The 18860-nt window shown below is 48.3% G+C and overlaps 2 protein-coding genes across 2 annotated transcripts in view; one reads left to right on the forward strand and one right to left on the reverse strand.

Annotated features, from left to right (window-relative positions):
* Positions 1-5223, reverse strand: part of Mindy4 (MINDY lysine 48 deubiquitinase 4) — a 124481-nt gene extending 119258 nt beyond the window's left edge. Inside the window, exon 1 of the mRNA XM_060379965.1 lies at positions 5209-5223. The gene's annotated coding sequence lies outside the window, so the exon portion shown is untranslated. The remainder of the gene's footprint in view (positions 1-5208) is intronic.
* Positions 5224-10254: 5031 nt separating this feature from the next.
* On the forward strand, positions 10255-15044 carry Inmt (indolethylamine N-methyltransferase). Its single transcript, XM_021648213.2, has 3 exons — positions 10255-10460; positions 11614-11821; positions 14391-15044. The coding sequence occupies exons 1-3, from the start codon at positions 10304-10306 to the stop codon at positions 14818-14820; spliced, it is 795 nt and encodes a 264-aa protein (XP_021503888.1). The 5' UTR covers positions 10255-10303; the 3' UTR covers positions 14821-15044.
* The last annotated feature ends 3816 nt before the right edge of the window (positions 15045-18860 follow it).

The raw sequence follows: 18860 nt of genomic DNA on the forward strand, positions 1-18860 counted from the left end.
ACTTTATGTTAAAACAAAACAAAAAACAAACAAATAAATAAAGCTTGGGTCAGGAGTGACCAGGCATGGCAAATCTTCTCTCCAGAGACAACTGTTTAATAAAGTAGAACATCATGAAACTATTTTTTTCAATATCATTCGTACTAAAAGATATTGAATCTCTGTAAGAGTGAAGCCAGTGATCTACATCCCCACAACCAGTTTGTGTGTGTCTGCAGATGGCGGAAAAACCTCAAATGCTTAACACATATTTTAGGAATGGTAAAGGCACAGCAGGATTTTTCCAGGCTTAGAGAAGCAGGATCACTAGCATAAGGCAAAAGAGTTATGTGCTATCTCAATTAGTAATTATAAAAATATGAGTTTGGTGACCCAGCAGAAACACTAGCCAAATTAGAGTATATAAATACAGGTTAATCGGGAGCAGTTCTCAGGTGGGTACACTGGTCCCAAGGAACGGGGCCAGGGAAGTCCCCATGCAGGGGATAGGGCCGAGAGAGAAAGTATGTGTTCAGAGTGAGAGGAGAGAGAGAGAGAGAGAGAGAGAGAGAGAGAGAGAGAGAGAGAGATGCCTGGATTATATAGTGAAGAGCTTCTAGGGGAAAGGAAGTCAGATGGGGACTAAGGAATGTTGGAAGAACCTGGAGGCCGGGTCCACTTTTTATGTTTACTAGGCACTTCAGATACTTGTCCTGGGTCTGAACCCCAACAGCTTGCACCAAGGTTCCTGAAGGCCAAGCAATGTGTGACAGAGTTGGTATCTCTGCAAGGAGAGAAGCCATTGCATGAAGCTGTGAAAGTGAAGCCTAAATTGCAATGGAGATGCCAATACCATGGGGCATCTACAAAGGAAATCTGTAGGCACAGGCCAAGAGAGAGAGAGAGGTATGTGCTACAGGCAGTGGAATTGGAAGGGTGGGATGCCCAGGCCTTTTGGAACACAGACAATTACATCATGAGTTCTAGAGTCAGATGTGGAATTAAAAGATTTGGTATTTGCCTTGCTGTTTTTGGTCTTTGTTTCAATCTTTCCTTACTGTGCCCCCCAACTCCCACCCCACTTGGAGTAGGAATATGTACTCTGTATCATTGTAGGTAGGGGATTTATAACTTTTTAAAACTTATTCTTAGGGACTTAGAGATTGCAGTGGATCTCAGAAGACACTTTGAGGTTGTGAATATTGTTGGGACTATTAAAGATTATGTAAACTTTGGAAGTTGGAGTGAATGTGTTTTGAATTATGAGCTGGTCTTGAGGCTATGGGGCCCAGGGTGGAATTTTGCAGTTTGAGTTGAAAGGTTCTGGTTAGCTTTTTTCTGTTTGACAAGCTAGTGTCACTTAGGAAGAGGGAACCTCAATTTCAGAAATTGCCTCTATCAGATTGTCCTGTGAACAAGTTTGTGGGTCATTTTCTTCATTAATGATTGTTATGGGAAAGCTCAGCCCATGCTGGGTCTCTGTTGTATAAGAAAAATAGCTGGGCAAGCTAGTAAGCAGCATTCCTCTGTAGTCTGCTTTGATCCCTGCCTCCGGGTTCCTGCCTTGAGTTCCTGACTTGGCTTCCTTCTGAAAATGAGCTCTAACCTGTGAGCCAATAAGCTCTTTCATCCCCAACTTACTTTTGGTTGGTGGGTTTGTTGTTGTTGTTGTTTTTGCTGGTTTGTTTGTTCTGGTTTTTGTTGGCTTTTTGTTTTTGGTTGTTTGGTTGGTTTTGGTTTGGTTCAGTTTGGTTTGGTTTGGTTTGGTTTGGTTTCAGTTTTTCAAGACAGGGTTTCTCTGTGAAGCCCTGGCTGTCCTTGACTCACTCTGTAAACTAGTCTGGCCTCGAACCCAGAAATCCACCTGCCTCTGCTTTATGAGTGTTGGGACTAAAGGCATGTGCCACTGAAAGGAACAGGCTAGCTTTACAGGTTTCTTTATAATTTCTATACCCCATGTTAAACTAAGATCTTCCAGTACTTTTCCAGAAAGCAGGAGGTGAACTGAAACAAGATCCCACCCCCTTGCAAAGGAATTCGAAAGATCTCCTCCCCACTGTGGAGAAGTGTCCAGATCTGCAGTACAAGATAACATTGCCTGGTAACTGGTCCAGACTTCACAGCTCCCCCACCCACATCAGGGCGGGACCAGATGGACTTGGCGCCTAGAATGAACCAATCATTTTAAAAGTCAACTACCCAATCCAGTGTCGCCAAGCTTGCAACCTCTGAGATTTCCCTGCTCCTTCCTTTAAAAACCTTAGCTTTCTGTCTCTCCTGACTGTTCCTCGCTGGTTTTGTGGGGGGCAAGCCACATCGTATGATGGCTCAAATAAACCTCTTGCTATTGCATTGATGATTTGTCTCCTGAGCTCTCTTCATCCCCCTTTGGAAGTTAGGGTCCCCCTTGGGCCTAACACCACCACTGTCCACCTTGGTTGGCATTTTATCATAGCAACAGAGACATAACTAGAACATCCACCCCACCCCAATCCCATAGGCTCAAGCGTTTGAATACTTGGTCCCTAGATGATGGTGTTGGTTTGAGAGCTTGTGAAACCTTTAGGAGGTAAAAACCTTTAGGAAGAAAAAAAAAAGTCACTAAGTGAGCCTTGGGGATTTATAGCTGGTTCCACCCTCTGTCTGTTCTCTGCTTCCTAACAGCAAACACAGCATCACCAACCACCTCGTGCTCCTGTCCCTGCATCCTTCCTACCACTGTGGACAATATTCCCTTCTTGAAGTGTGAGCCAAAATAAACCCTTCCTCACTTAAATTGCTTGTTGTCAGGTGTTTGGTCATAGCAATGAGAAAATTAATACAGTGGGCTTGAGAGAGGCTAGTCACTAATTCCTAGAAGCTGCCTTTAGGGAAGGTACAGAGGTAGGGCCAAGGAATGGTCAGCAAGATGCTTTGATTTCCCTCATTTGTTCCTCTCTGATCGAGCAGTCAGATGTCACAGGTAGACCACACAGTACTTTTCCTCTCAGCTAAGGCTCAAAAGGAAACAATGTGAAGGCAAGGGAGAATCATATTTTAGTTAGTACATCCATGTCAAGTTGATCCATTCACTTCCAGTCATCTCTTTCATTTACTCCTAGATGCCAGCATTTCCTATTTGGCCCCTCGCATAGGAAGTCTCCTGAAGACACCCCTACTTTTTCCAACTTTACATCCTGTACTTTTTGCTCTTCCCAAGACCAAGCTCTCTGAACTCTTAGTCTCCTGCTGTGGACAAATCTATGTGCCTTGTCCAGTGGTTCTACTGATGCCTTTCCCCCAAGGTGGTTAGAATATCCAGCTCCACTTATCAAGTTGATGTTCATGGGAAACTTCCATGAACCTTTTACTTCCATATCCTAAAATCTCCTAAAGGTTGTGATCTGTTCCTCTTCAAGGAAGTGCTTGAGGATTACTATAGATTTGTTTCTTTCCAACATTCCTGGTTGGAGGCATTTGTAAATCACAATATTATTTGGAACAGGCACAAATCTTTACTCAGGTAGAAGGGTGATTGTTTAATGAACTACCAATGCTTCCAGCAGGCAAAGACTTGACCTCTGAGACCAGCGTTAGAGAAGACAGCCTAAGAGCCCCAGGGCTCTTCCCTTTCCTCCAGGCCTGGTTATATGGTTGAACATTAAACTTAAAGGTCATAGACATCCCAAATAAGAGAAATGTACTGAGGAAATACCTAAAGGCACTGCTTGGATTAAAATGGCATTATTGGCTATATCTGCCCATCAAAGTCAATCAGCAGAGTGGTGGATCATTAGCTCCCTGAACAAACAGGAGTCTTAGAGTTCATGTTTGTACAAGATAATAAATGAAAAGAAAGAAACATTTGAATGTCAGCCAATAAATGTGGAAAGGATTAAGCAACTGGTGAATCAACATTTGGCAACTATAATAATAATAATCATACACTCAAGCAAGAATAATCAATAAATGCTAAAACTAGTAGATATGTGATGTCTACAGCTTAAAGGTGTCTCTGAATGAGATGCCTCTGAACTACACACTGAATTGACACACTGAATAACATGGACAAACATTGGGAACATTAACTAAGTTAAATACGGCAGACCCAAAACTATCCATTCCCAAACCATCTTGAACACTCAAGTGAGCAAAGCCTCAGAGTAAGGAGGGCTTCTGGCCAGCTCTCTAGGCTTTGGGCCAGGTCCGGAAAGGCCACCATGTTGAGCCCAGTGATGGCAGCAGCAGTTCAGTGGCAATGGTGTCTGTGCCTGAGCTGCTCATTGTCAAGGGCAGGGTTCAGGATAGCATGCTCTACACCTCCTTCACCTTTAGAGTTTCACAGGGAATCTTGGGCCTCCCCACAAGGTAGAATAAGAAACACATGGTCATGACATGGCGGCTGGCCTGGGCTGCAAAGAAAGCCTTCACAGCGAGGTGTGAGAGGCAGCAAAGCTGTGACAAGGGGCAGGTGGGTAGTACACACTACACCCTGGGTTGTGGCGGGTACACTGTGGGTTGTAGCAGGTCTGCACAGCCCACAGGATGATCAGCGGGCAGCACCAGGCTAGGCTGGCATTGAACTTGGGTTCCTGCCTCACCATAGACAGACTTCTCCCCCTTGGATGGCAGGGCTCGGGGTCCATGAGTAGAGGCTGAGAAGGGACTGTTCTGTACACTGTGAAGCACCATGATGGTCTCAACATCCTCAAAACTTTACTGTTATGAACGTATATGTGATCTGGGACAGCTCTTCCCAATTGTAGGCCTCAGTTTCCATGGCAGGAAAATGTCCACAGTGAGTGGACCAGAGAAATTATAGGATCCTCCACCCTGATTCCAACCTTACCTTTCACCATCTCATCTTTTCAGGGACAAGGGATAGTCTAAGCCCACCACAACCTTGCTGTTTACCAGCAGCCTCAGAAAGGGCTAAACTTAGGGATAATAAGAGACTTTCCATCCACTCTAGCCATTCAAGGGCCCATAGAGAGCAATTTGAGGACTGCAGGGTGCTGGGTCCTCCACTCTGATTCCAACCCAGACCCCTTTCCTTGATCCCCAGGAAAGATAAAGAGCCCCAAGTAAGAGGATAGGCAATGAATGAACACTGGCTAGATGCACAAACAGACTGCAGATAGTAAATGGATACAGGACCTTAAAGCAGAGGGGATCAAAGCAAACCCAGACGATCCCGATGTGTTTCTGACAGTCCACCAACAGGTCCCAGGACCACATCACACAGCTCACCTGAAACTCCTCTGACCCTAGAGCAGGCCTGGTGGCAGCTATAACCTCCCTGACCTTGTTTCCTCTGGAGATGGACTGGTGCTCTTAGGCACTGTTGCACATGCTTCAGGTTCTCTTCTGTGTGTGAACTCTGAGGGTGCTACATCTGAGAGGCCCCGTCTGTATGTGCTGGCAGGCTCAAAGCCACTCCCCTGGGTCACAAGTGTACCGGGCTTGAGTGCCTGGACATATCCCCATCTGGTCTCCTGCTGGTCACTGGGGTCCAATTGCTGTCTGCAGACAGGGCAGCAGGCCAAGGTTAGAGTTGAGATCTAGGGACAGAGCTGGTGGCTGAGCCAGCAATACTAAGCAGGCCTCTGCATGGCCAGAACTCACCACACCATCTCCAGGGATGAGGAGTATGCAGGCCTACCATGAATGCCAACCACAGTCAGAAAATCCTGACTTCCTGGCCACTGGCTTGCTATAGATCCTGACAAGTCAATGCTGGACTTCAGTAGCTTTCCCTTTAAAATGAATTGTAAAATCTCCCATAGTCAGAAAACTTGGCCTTCTTTAGTCAGGAAATGGCTCTGACTTGGCCACGAGTGGCGCAGAAATGTATCAGCCTCTCTGAGGTTCAGGACTGCTGCCCTTGAAGTGGAAAGGACAAGAATGTTTTGCTCAAGTTTCCACAAACAAACAGTTCTGACTCCGTAAAACCCAATAGCCTGGGGCCTGCACAAAGGAAGGGTCACCCAGCAGTCACTCATCCAGCTTCCAAGGAGGTGGACCAGAACTTTCCAGCAGTCAGGAAACTGCTGTGCTCATGTTACATAACTCAGGAGGGTGTTTAAAAAGAGATTGTGCTAGCCTATTCGATGTCAGCTTGATACAAGCTAAAGTCATCTGAAAGGAGAGAACTTCCGTTGGGGGAAACATCCCTCCATAAGATCAGTCTATAGGCAAGCCTCTAGGGTGTTTCAAAATTAGTGATTGATGGGTGAGGCCATTCCTGGGCTGGTGGTCCTGGGTTCAGTAAAAAAAAAAAAAAAAAAAAAAAAAAAAAAAAAAAAAACAGGCTGAGCAAGCCATGGGAAGCAAGCCAGTAAGCAGCATTCCTTCCAGGTCTCTTTATCAGTTCCTGCCTCCGGATTCCCGCACTTTGAGTTCCTGCTCTGATTACCTTTGATGATGAACAGTGATGTGGAATCATAAGCAAAACAAACCCTTTCTTCCCCAAATTGCTTTTGCTCATGGCGTTTCATCACTGCACTAGAAACTCTAAGACAGAGACAGTACTTACCAGGAGTATCAACTATGGTCTGGAGGTGCCTGTGTTAGTCAGGGTTCTCCAAGTGATCCAGGACGTGTACAGGGGAAGAGATTTGTCTTAAGCTCTTAATTTACATGACTGCAAGTTTGAATGTCCAGTGTGGAGCTGACAGGGTGGAGACCCAGGCAAGGTGCCATTTGCTGCAGAACCCTTTCTGCTTGGGAAGTCAGTCTCCCATCCTATGTGTGCCTTCATCTGATTGGATAAGGCCTACCCACATTAGAAAAATTACCCACTTTACTTAAAGTCTGCCAGTAAAAATTTAATCTCATCCAAACACCAAGTTGACACATGAACTAAACATTAGGAAAATCAGGGCTGGTATCAAATGGCCGTTATCACCCTAGACTCACGTGGCTATATGGTGAGGTCTCGCACCACCAACAGCAGAGAGCTGGAGGCCTAATGCCCACCCTCCCAAGCCAACCTCCCTCCCAGGGGCTACCTGAGCTGGCTGTCCAGCCCCTCTGTTTTTACAGAATGCAAATGTGCTTATACTATTCAGAGTCCATGCCGTGGGATGGATGGAACACCTTGCAGTCTGTGTTCATACTGCCCAGACAATTTACTCTGCTTCCACTATTCCAACCTGTCCCTTGTTCCTCCAGAGGCCTCTCCCTCTGGCTTCCTCTTGCCTCCCCACCACATTTGCTCTCTTGGTCTCTATATATATACTGATTCCAGCCCAGTTGGGGTCCTCACAGAGGTAGGGAAATCTTCTCAGAGCTGATCTCTTATGGAAATATTCCAAGATATGTGTTTTTCTACATCAGAGCCATTGACACTGAACTTAAGAACACTGCAGGATGGTCCACAACGCTCACCCTCTCTACCCCAAGATGCTAGTAACCCCACCTAGGATGAACAAAAATGTCTCCAGTCATTGCTGGTGGGCCCCTAGTAGGCAAAATCGTTGCTGAGAACCAAGGGTTTTGTTCCTATGGGACAGTTTATGTCCCTTTTAAGAACATGGGCATTTTAGACTTTTTCTCATGTTGCGATTTTTTTTTAATAGCTAAAAGAAATTATACTCGGGAGACTCAGGCCATAATTTTAAGCAAACAAGCATGTTTAAGGCTACCTGTGAAGATGATGAGGCCACCTGAAAATTCAGTGGGCTAGAAAAGGCTGTGTCATAGCATGCAAGCAGCCATAGTCAGCCCACATCCCCTGCCTTCCTGCGTAGGGCTGTTGAAAGAGAACCCTGTCCCAGGGAAGACACTTATAGAAAAGACCTGCTTTGCTAACCAGCCCCGCTTTGGGTCAAATCCTCAAACTAGGGTTCAGTATCTTCCCACAAACCACAAATACTGAACAGTTCCCCCAACCCTGGATAGAAGGAAGTCAGCCCAAAGAGAATGAAAAACTATCCTTTTTCATTCTTTTCTTAGAGGGAAATTAAGCAGATACTTATCCTAAAAAGTTCAAAGGCAAATAGAAAATAGCATGAAAATTCTTTGCCTAAATTATTTGTCCTGAAGCCTTGACTCAGTAATCACATATGTAAAAACCCAGTCAAAGGCCAGACCAAAATCACATTCTGTTAATTACAGTAGCTGATAGGATTTCAACTGTTGGACACCAGGGGGCGCAATTAACATATTCAGGTAGCTTGCCCCCAGACACAGGGGCACAGCGAGGAATGGATCTTTGCACACGAGCTCAGGTGCAAGTGTCAGGGACAGGTGTGAGAAACTCTAGACAAATATCACACCTTCAGTGCCTCCACTCACGTTAACCTACTAAGATTTAGCTTCCTCGGATCTTAGCTAAAATCCATTTTAAATAAATTTGCGTGGAAGGCTGACTGTATGTTTTACAACAGGATGGCCAGCTGTGCAGCGCCATTCTCATGAAATAGGAACACCAGAGTTCAGGCTCTGGGAATTCCAGGAGAGGGGAAAAAATTGTGCTTCCCACAAGGAAAATGATGATGAAAACTGGGTTCAAGTTTGTATCCCAATGGAGATGTTTTCCCAAACTCCAGAATGCTGAGAGAAAGTGATCACCTTCCATTCTAGATGATTCCCTGAGCTCATAAGGTAGTATGTGAGTATGGGAAGCACACAACTGACGTGCAGAGAGCTTAAAGGAGGGCTCAGGATGAGGAGCAGGGTGAGCCTCGGGGCGGGTCTGTGACCTCTCTTTCGGCCTAGGGCCTTGAACCTGAATTTGCAGCCCCTAGCGCTGCCAGAGCGAGCGTGGGCATTGCACTGTGCCCTTCCTGGTTGTTGAGGGGGCAGCTACCTTGCAGGCTGTTGTAAAGATGACAGAAGACCCCTGTTGCACAGTAGGCAATCGCTGTCCTGAACTTCACCCGTGATGTGATACCTGCCCCCATGCTTGCCCCTGAAAACCCACTCTAAAGCTTGCCATCTAGAATCTCTCACTCTTGGATAACTCATTCTTGGAGAGAGATGAGGCAAGTTTTTTGTTTTTTCCATTTTGTTATCATTGCAGGCTCCCTACAGTGGTGCAAGGGTCTGTGCATTCTCGGCCCACTTTCCCTTTGTGGTAGCAGCTGCGCCAGTTAGATTTTTTGCCAACCTAACACAAATTAGAGTCACCTGGGAAGAGGGACCCTCACGTGAGGGACGACCTCCATCAGAGTGGTCTGTGGGTTTTTTTTTTCTTGATTAATGAGTGATGTGGGAGAGCCCAGTGTACTGGGTGGTGCCAATCCTTGGCCAGCAGCCCTGGGTTGTTTAGGAAAGCAGGCTAAGCAAGCCAAGGAGAAAAAGTCAGTAAGCAGCATTCTCTCAAGTTTCCTGCCTCTGCTCCTGCTTGGGTTTCTGTCCTGACTTTTCTAAATGATAGACTGTGATCAGGAAGTATGCATCAAACAAACCCTTTCCTCCCTGAGTTGCTTATGGTCATGGTGTTCACCGTGCAGTAAAAGAAAAGAAAACTGTGGCATCGTCTTTCAAAGCAACCAGACCAGACCAAACCAGATCTGTGCGATCTGAAGATCCCGGGGCGGGAGAATGGCAACATGCAAATGTGCACACACGTGTCTGTGGGTGTGTGGAGCTCTGTGCAGTGTTATGACACCTGCTTGGGTGTGCTAACACTTTTTCAATTGTTTGTCTAAATATGGGGCCTGGCCAGCACAGGCCTGGTGATCTGGGGAGGTGCTGTCAAAGTTTACTCCTGAGCTAATAAAAAAGCAAACATTTAAGCCAAGTGGGAAAACAAGATTGAAACCACTGGGGAATCATTAACTCAGTTAAAGACAGGCTGTTTGCAAAGGCAAGTTCACTGAGTGTGTCAGAGAAATTTGAATAGTCTCTGATCCTACTTCCCCAACCCATCCTAAGGTGCACTTCGGCCTTAGTTCTTGTTTTCTTTGCAGTACCAGAGATGAAGCCCGGGGCCCTTGAATGTGCTGGCCAGGGGCCTGGCCCTGTGTCTGCACCCAGCCTACTCTCAACCTCAAGAGTGAAGCAGCTCTGGGCAGACCCTGGTCTCCTTGGTCTCTCTTTTCTCTTTGCCTCTCTGTGTACCTCAGTCCTTCTGTAATTCTCTCCTCCCCCCCAACCTCCTGTTGGCACACCAGTGACCCTGGAGAACTAGAGATGATAGTCTAGCATTATCATTCTTCATCACAAAAATCAAATCTAGCCAGAAATCCTACACCAGGACACTGACATCATCTGCAGGGACCCTAGCTCCTCCCTAGGAAAGGAGGGCTACTAAAGAGACTATAAAAGGCATGATGGGAAGGGGTGGGTGCTCAGCAGGGGCAAGAGGAGTGCAGACATCTGTGAGAGGCTGACCAGGATGGAAGGCAAGGTATACATGGGCGGTGAGGACTATGAAAGGGAGTTCAGTCCCAAGGACTACCTGACCACCTTCTATAGCTTCGACTCGGGCGCGGGGGCAGAACGGGAGATCGTAAAGTTTAGCCTGCAGAACCTCTACCAGACCTTCTCTGCAGGTGAGTGGCTGAGGTGCCCCCTGGGGAGGGGCTGGAGCCGTGCCAACAGAAAGAGCTCATTCTGTACAGATGCTGCAGAGGTGACCAGTCTGGCAGTCGTGTGTGTGAGTCCAGAGGAGCCATGCCTCAGGAGCAAAGAACTTGGCTGGTCGCCCTGATCAGCCTCAGTTGCATCACTTGTAAACTTTGAGGGAGTACACCCAGCTTTGTGGAGCTCCTAGGCCCATACAGGGAGAAATGACAGAATGAGCCTGAGTACCAAAGCTGCTCCACCCTCCCCCTCTGCCAGAGCACCCCTCCCCCCCCAGAGGCTCTGTAGCCTACACACACACACACACACACACACACACACGCATACAAGCATCCATAATTTCTCCCCAATGTTTAAGGTTTAGCTTGGTGAGGAGGGGGAGAGGTGGCCACTCAAAGTCAGAGAGCTGATAGTAGCACCAGCAAAACTAAAGCAACCTATTTCAGGCTGCCAGGCAAGAGTACAGAGAATGCGTTCTGTGTGACCCTGAAAGTTGCTCAGCGTACCGCCGAAAGCATTCTTTAGCCAGGTAGTCAGTGCCAAGGAAGGTGTAGCAAGGTGCTCCCTCGGAATACAGAGGAAGGGAAGCCCAGTGCTCCTGGGAGAGGCTGGAACAGAGTACGGGCACTGCCCGTTGGCATGGGGCATAGCCCCCGTAGTGTAAAAGATGACTACAGAAAGGAGAGGGCGGGGCTTAGAGCGCATTCCCCAGTGCTGCTCTCGCTTTCTTATGGGTGGTTATCTTTTCTAGCATGCCCGAAGGGCTCCTAAGAACTGACTGGCTTCCTTCTCAGCCTTTAGCCCAGACCCTGTCACTCTGTCAACGTCCCCAGTTTTCTAAATGCACTGTTCTTGGCAGTAAGCCAGTGTCAACTGATTAGAGAACAGTCCTAAATTTATCCAGAAGGCCAGGCATACCTCCCAGGCCTCCGCTTGTATCCTGGGGGCAATGTCAGCTGTACCCCGCCTCCAGCATTGCTCCCCATTCCTGTCAACACACAGCCCAGAGGCAAGAGGCTGCTGCTCTTCTCAGCTGGCTCATCCTAATGAGGCTTGGAGCTCTCCACGCACTCAGCAGGATGCGGAATCAGCGTGCCCAGACCTGCCATGCTATCTCCACAGGAGGTGTAGGGGGCGATGTCCTGATCGACGTTGGCTCTGGCCCCACCATCTACCAGCTGCTTTCAGCATGTGAGGTCTTCCGGGAGATCATCGCCACGGACTACATTCCGCAGAACCTGCAGGAGCTGCAGAAATGGCTGAAGAAGGAGCCAGGGGCCTATGACTGGTCCTCCATAGTGCAGCATGCGTGTGAGCTGGAGGGAGACAGGTACTTGCAAGTGTCCCATGTAGCCCACCCACCTCATTCTTCTTGGACAGGCCTCCTCCCAATGCTCAGGATGGCACAGGGACCCATTGCCCATGTCACTTTCTTCCTGGTCGGCCTGAATCTCATGAATGTATAACTCTCCCTCTGGGTCAGTCCCACCTCCAGTCCCAATGCTACCCCCAAAGTGTCAGGCCCTTTCTCTGTACCTACTCAACCCAGCTGTGACACCAGCTTCTATGTCACCTCCTCCAGAAAGTCCTGCTGACTGTCCTAACTTACAACATTCCACTCAGCTCTGGAGACTGGTTCAGCATCTCCTTTGATGAAGGGGGACACACTTGTTATGGAAAGGCAGGCTGTGGTGATACCCTACACTTGTGTCCTCAGCACTGTGACAAAGCCTATTGCAGTAACCAATAGCAGTGACCTTCTGCAGGTCTTGTATCCACTCTGGTTCATAAAGGGTATATGCCCCAAATGGAGCTGCAAAGGTCAGTGATTCTGACCTTTCCTATAGCTAGGGAAACTGAGGCCCTGACCTAGAGAGGCTCCTCCAGCCATCCTCAGAGCAGAGTACAAAACAGGTCAGAATTTCTGCCCTGAAATATCAGAACAGAAGACTGACTCTGTTACGGTACAGGACTGCCTCTGGTGGTCATGGCTGAGGGACACTAGTTGCAGAAGTCTTGGAGTTAGTCCCATCGGGTGTCACGAGTCAAGAAAACAGACAGCCAGGAGGAGGGAGCCCGTGGAGCCCCTGCTACATAAGGAGGATAGCTACCACCATGCTAGACTGAGACAAGTAGCGTGAGACAAGAGGAGAGGCTCCAGCAGGAACAGGGGAGCAAGGTTCTGGGCTAGAGGTGACGTCTCCCAGGAGCTCTTGTAGTTGAGGTGAGGGAACAGGGCTGCATCTCAGGAAGACCATGCAATTGACATGTGCAGCCCAGCAAAGGCTGCAGACCCATGTATGAAGAGGACATGGTCAGGCATCAGGCAGGACCACCAAAGCCACACACCAGCTTCCTGAAAATTGTGATGAAAGTGACATAATGACATGCTGTGTGTACATGTCTGTGTGTACATGCCTGTAGGTGTTATTGTGTGTCTTAGGGTTTGCATATGTGTGGATGTAGAATGAGTGTGTGTAGGTGTATGAATGCCTATTTGTCTATGAGAGTGTATGTATATTAATATGCATATGTATGTATATGTGTGCATATGTGTGTGTGCAATGCATGTATGTAGGTATACATGTGTATGTGATATGTATGTATGTGTGTGTGTGCATACACGTGGAGGTCAGAGGATAACTTGTAAGAGCTGGTTCTCTCCTTTCAACATGTGGGTCCTAGGGTTGAACTCCGGTCGGTTATGAGGCTTGGCAGCAAGCTCCTTCACCCACGGGGTCATCTCACTAGGTTAGCATCTTTGAAAGAACTAGCAGTACACCAAGCTGAGGAGAGTGTCAAACCCATTCAGGGTACCAGGTGGCAGGGCTACCCCTCGCAGTGACAATAACTAGAGAAGTCCATGGCAGGGCTTGGAGGATGCCAGGGTCTGTAGCAACTCTGCGGGTCTCCTTAGCCACTGACTAGCAGTTTACATATAAGGAGAAGTGAGGAGTCAAGGGTGAGCCTCAGGCTCGTGGGCAGTGCAGCAGGGAGGAGGGAGAGGGGGACAGGGTTTAGGCAGCTGGTGTGGCTGGGGCACTGGAGCTGCTTGTGTAGTGTGGCGGGGAGATGCTGGGGAAGTCACAGGAGATGCCGTGGAAGCCAGGCGAGGAACGCAGGGAGGGATCCTGAATGGCCAGAAGAGGGCAGGCTCATTACAAGCAGAGGCTGGGAAGTGGGTGGAGGGGACCAAGGAAGGGAGACAGGACAGTAAACACCATAATCATATACCACCCCCACCCCCCACCAAGAAGCCAAGGGGGGAAATACATTTATAAAAGCAGGGAGCGCCCATGTGGGCGAACCTCAAGTCCTCCCGCTGCAAGTAAGCCGTGCAGAAGAAAGACTTCTACAGGGTTCCTGGTGTACAGCTACCCCAACCTGGCAAATCCAGACACCGGAATCAGATGGCTACTAACCAGAGGCTGCACCTGGCAGGCACTGGCTCACACTTTTTACCGAGTTTACCGAGTTCAAGGTCCCCAGGCACAAGATTTTGTTTTGTTTAGTCTTTTCGGTTGTTTCTTTCGAGACAATCTTATACTACAAAGCCCGGTTGGCCTTGAGCTCATTCAGGATCCTCCTCAGCCTCCCAAGTGCTGAGACACCAGCACCATAACCAGCTGAAGCCCAGGAACTCTAGATGGAGGGCGGGGTAGAAATAGTGGCAGGGGCTATACAACATTATACATTATTGATGCCACAGAACTGGCCAAAGATGGCAAAAACTGCCGTACAAGGTGGTACGCACCTGAACCCCTGCTCTCAGGAGATTGAGGCACAACAATCACAACAGCTGTTTCTTGTAATTGTGAATGTTATCGTTTATTAAGTTGGTTCGCTGCAGTCACGTAATCCATTGTAACCATCACAGCATCTCTCTGACCCTCTCACAGAAGCAGGTGGCAGGAGAAGGAGGCCAAGCTCCGAAGGACAGTCACTCGTGTGCTGAGGTGTGATGTGACCAAGACACCCCCACTGGGCTCAGCTCAAGTGCCTCTGGCTGACTGCGTGCTGACCTTGCTGGCCATGGAGTGCGCCTGCCCTGATGTGGAGACCTACCGGGCGGCCTTGCACAGACTGGCTGGCCTGCTGAAGCCAGGGGGCCACCTGGTGACCTTGGTTACTCTGCGCTTCCAGCACTACATGGTGGGCCCCAAGAAGTTCTCTGGGGTCTACCTGGAGAAGGAGACAGTAGAGAAGGCTATTCAAGATGCTGGTTGCCAGGTGCTGAGGTGCAACTGTGTCTCCCTCAGCTACTCGCCAGCCTACTGTGTCAATGATGGCTTATGCTTTGTGGTTGCCCGCAAGGGCCCCAGCGCCTGAGGCCACTGGCAGAGAAGAGCCTTCCCTGGGGAAGTTATGGCAAACACTTGTAAAGTTTTGCTCCACCACTTTCTAACACTCATCATGTTCCTTCTATGTATTACCCGGTCAAAAGGTCACAAGGGAAAACCTGAGATCCTCTATTTTCAGAGCCAAAACCCATCCCTCTCTCTCCCTTTTCTTACTCTGGTCAAAGCTCATTAAAATAAAGTGGTTTCTCTGGATTCTGTCTCAGGATATCTTCTTCCAACAACAGGCAAGAATCTGGCTGCCAAATACTTATCTGAGAGCAGATGCTGTGGACACAAATGCAGACATAGGACAGAGAGCAGGAGAAGGGCGGAAGGTGGTATGTGCAGCAAAAAGCCCTTTCTACTGAGCCTGGCCCCGGGGTGTGGCCTACTCTGTGGTGTTACCTACTGAGGAAGCTAGCCATGCCTACCAGCTTCCTTCATCGTGACTAGAGGCAGCTCGTGAGGGTCTGTTGCCGCAGCAGCTTTGGCAAACTTGCAGGCACCAACCACGGTTAGTCTGGCCACCATGCCTGGGGTTCAGAAAAGAGATGCCAGTGTATGCAATGTGCTGGTTGGAGTGTATGGACTGCCTCCGGGCACCCTGGCCCTTCTGCGGGAGGCGTGGAGGGCTAGCAGCCTTCCATCCGCAGTGCACACAGCTGGCTCAGTTCCGCAGCTGCTGTTGTCTGTGGTGGTCATGCCTTGTACTAGCACCTCTAAAATGCTGGGTTCTTTACAGCAAATAGACTGTGCCTTTATTAACAGCATCCCTTGGGTCTCTTTGAAGACTCTGATCCTGCCACATGGTGCCAAGCCTCAATTTCCCTCCATGACACCCCCACTGGCCTGGGTGTCAAGCCTCAGCTTCTCTCCATGTCTCCAAAACCAGTTCCACCTGGGAGGTTTTTACATGTCTCCAAGTTCAGCTGCCAGCGTGAGATGCAGCCTCCACCTCCCCCGGACCACAGCTTCTGTGTGCTGGACCTAGGGAAGTGCTCCGGAAGTCTGTGATGCTGGTCTCTTCTTAACAGTTGCTAACTCCTTAGCTTCAGCTAACTGGCATCGAGTGTGCCAACAGAGCAAAGGCTTCTCTTTACTCATTCTGCTCTGTTGTCATCCACAGCTGACTCTTCAGCCCTAGCTGGCTAGAACCACAGATCCAAATCCAAGACATCACATAAATGTCCCTGACAGATCTTCATTTCCCTCTGACCCTCACAAGCCAGGCCTCCATCATCTGCGTTGAGCTCAGCGTTCTTATTTTCTAAGAGGCTAGAGAACAGCCCACTGAGTTCGGAGCACTCGATGGCTTCTCCAGTTCAAATGAGACCACACTTCTCCCTAAGACACATGGTCAGCTTTGTTACAATACCCCACTCTTAGTACTGGTTTCTGTCTTCGTTAATAGGGCAGAAATCTGGAGGCAGGAAATGAAGCAGAAACCATGGAGGAACCTTGCTTACTGGCTTGCTCTCAGCTTGTTTGCTTATATTATCCTATACCACCTTCCCAGGATTGTCACCCCACAAAGTGGGCTGGGCCCTTCCACATAAATCATTAGTCAAGAAAATGCCCTATAGGCTTGCCCATAGGCCAGTCTGATAGAGGCATTTTCTCGTTTGAGGTTCCCTCTTCTCAAAAGACTCTAGCTTGTGTCAATTTGACAAAAAAAAAAAAAAAAAAAAAAAAAAAAAAAAACTTAATCAGGACAGCCGCCTACCGGAATCACCTTACTTCATAGAGCTGCTCTTCCCCTCTCTAACCCATGATCCTCTTCTGAGCCCTGAACAGAAACAGCAAGTGTTGAGAAGGGCCAGACCAAAGCTTCCACCCAGGAAAAGGACAGCCTCCATTAATGCTAAAACCAAGTGTTTTCTTAAATGTTCCATTGTATTTAGGAGAGGACCCTGAAACTTACCAGATAGTAACAAGGGAATTTTCCCACCAGTATCAAGGGAGTCCTCCTCCAATGTTAAGGACAAACCCAGTTTCATAACCCTGGCCCTTGCTTTAGTTACAGAGAGGTAGCAGTGATTCCATATGGCCATGAGAGGGCAGTGCAGGGCAGAGCATTGGCAGAACTAGGCTTGTTTGCACGAGCAACTTTTGACATCCTGGGGTTTTTTGTTTTTTGTTTTTTGTTTGTTTGTTTGTTTGTTTTCCTGTCCTCTCAGACAGGCAAACAAAACAAAACAAAGCCAACCTTCAACAGGCAAGGTCTCTCTGAAGCCAGGACCTACTCCCTGACTGTGTGGCCCCAGAATTCACACTTCAACTGGGCCTGGAGTTGGCAGGAGAAGAAACTGAAGCATTTGTTGGGACAAGTCCAACAGGGCTGGGAATGCAAGACGGTGGTTGGACGGAGTATCTTGAGGTGGGCAGCGCCAAACAGAAGGCCCTGGGCCCTTATCTCAGTGTCTGCCTTTGTCGCTGGCAGCCGTCCAGTAGTGACAGGCCTCGCTGAGAGTGTGTTCAGCATGTAGGATATGGAGCTTGGCCCCTCGTTCCCCATCTGCCTGCAGGAGGCAGAAGAGAAGAGGAAGATTTAGGGATCACTAAGTGCAACCCAGACAACAGAGTCTGAGAGTCTAGCTAACAGATTTGCTCACACTGGATGTCCTGGTAAGTTCTAGAAAGCACAGATGCCCGTGACACACTGAATTTGTCAGATGTAACCTTTTTAGAACAGATCAGTAAGAAATCTATTTTCCCAGCCCTCTGGGAACAGCAGGAATGAGGAAGAGGGTGGGTGGCTCCTGCCCAGGTGACCTGGTGATGCTGGGCAGTTCCAGATGGAATGCTGAATTCCGCCTTCAGGGTGTCTTGGTTTGCTCTCTATTGTTGCAATAAGGCACCATGACCAAAAGCAACGTGGGGAGGAAAGGGTTTGTTTCAGCTTACAGTTTACAGTTTATCCTGAAGGGAAGTCAGTGCAGGAACTCAAAGCAGGAACTGAAGCAGAGGCCATGGAGGAATGCTGCTTACTGGCTGCAGCCTGCTTTCTTGTACTTCTCAGGACTGCCTGCCCAAGGGTGGTACCACCCATAGTGGGCTCGGCCCTCCCACATCAAGAAATTTAGTCAAGAAAATGCACCCTAGGCTTGCCTATAGGTCTCATGGGGACAGTTTTCAATCAAGGTTCCTTTTTCTCAGGTGAGTCTGATGTTTGTTAGGTTAACAAACACTAGGCAGCACACAGGCACTGAGCTCCAACTTGGTGGGGAAGCACAGGCTCAGATCACATGCGCCACTGCAGAGTTTGAGCAAAGGGAAGTGGGTAAGAGGAAAGGTGCACCCAGAACCCTTCCCTAGGTGGCTGTAAAGGCCAGACCACCTGCCAGCAGCTTTCTCACCAGTAGCCACTCTCTGACCAAAGCCAGTATCAGGTTTCTTTTTCCTATCCCAGGCTCTTGCCTCAAGCTGCTCTTCTGTACCCAAGGGTGTGTCTTGACTTTCATTTCAAGGTTCTGGGTGGGAAAGGACAGGCATCTGGGGCACGAACCACCAGACACAGAGCTTCAGCACAGTGGTAAGTTGGGAAACCTCAGCTTCCGAAGCCCTATCAAGGAAAGAAAACAGCAGGCAGCTAGAAAAGTGCATCAGAAACAAACTGCAGGAAGAGGCAGGACACCACCTCCGAGCTGTGCGGCTTCTTGCTGGTGTCACTTTGTGTCTTCTGGCAGCTGAGTCTCTGCTTCTTTACTTGACCCTAAACCTCTCTGTTTGCTTTCACAATATAGATTCACTGTACATTTTACTAAGTTATATAAAGCATTTTCACACAAGCATATTATACATTGAGCATATTCCCTATTCTTTCCCTTCCCTTCTCATTAGTTTCCTTTGTTCTCCTAAACAGTTTCATTTCTACCTTCATGCATAATTTTACATTCCAGTATAAAATCTAGACACCACCTATGTCTTAGTTAAGTTTCTGTAATCATGACAAACATTCTGACCAAAAGCAACTTGGTGAAGAAAGGCTTCGTTTGGCTTATACCTCCTGATCACAAGCAGTCACAGAGG

This window comes from Meriones unguiculatus, chromosome 3 (genome assembly GCF_030254825.1).
Source record: "Meriones unguiculatus strain TT.TT164.6M chromosome 3, Bangor_MerUng_6.1, whole genome shotgun sequence".
Taxonomy (NCBI): Eukaryota; Metazoa; Chordata; class Mammalia; order Rodentia; family Muridae; genus Meriones; species Meriones unguiculatus.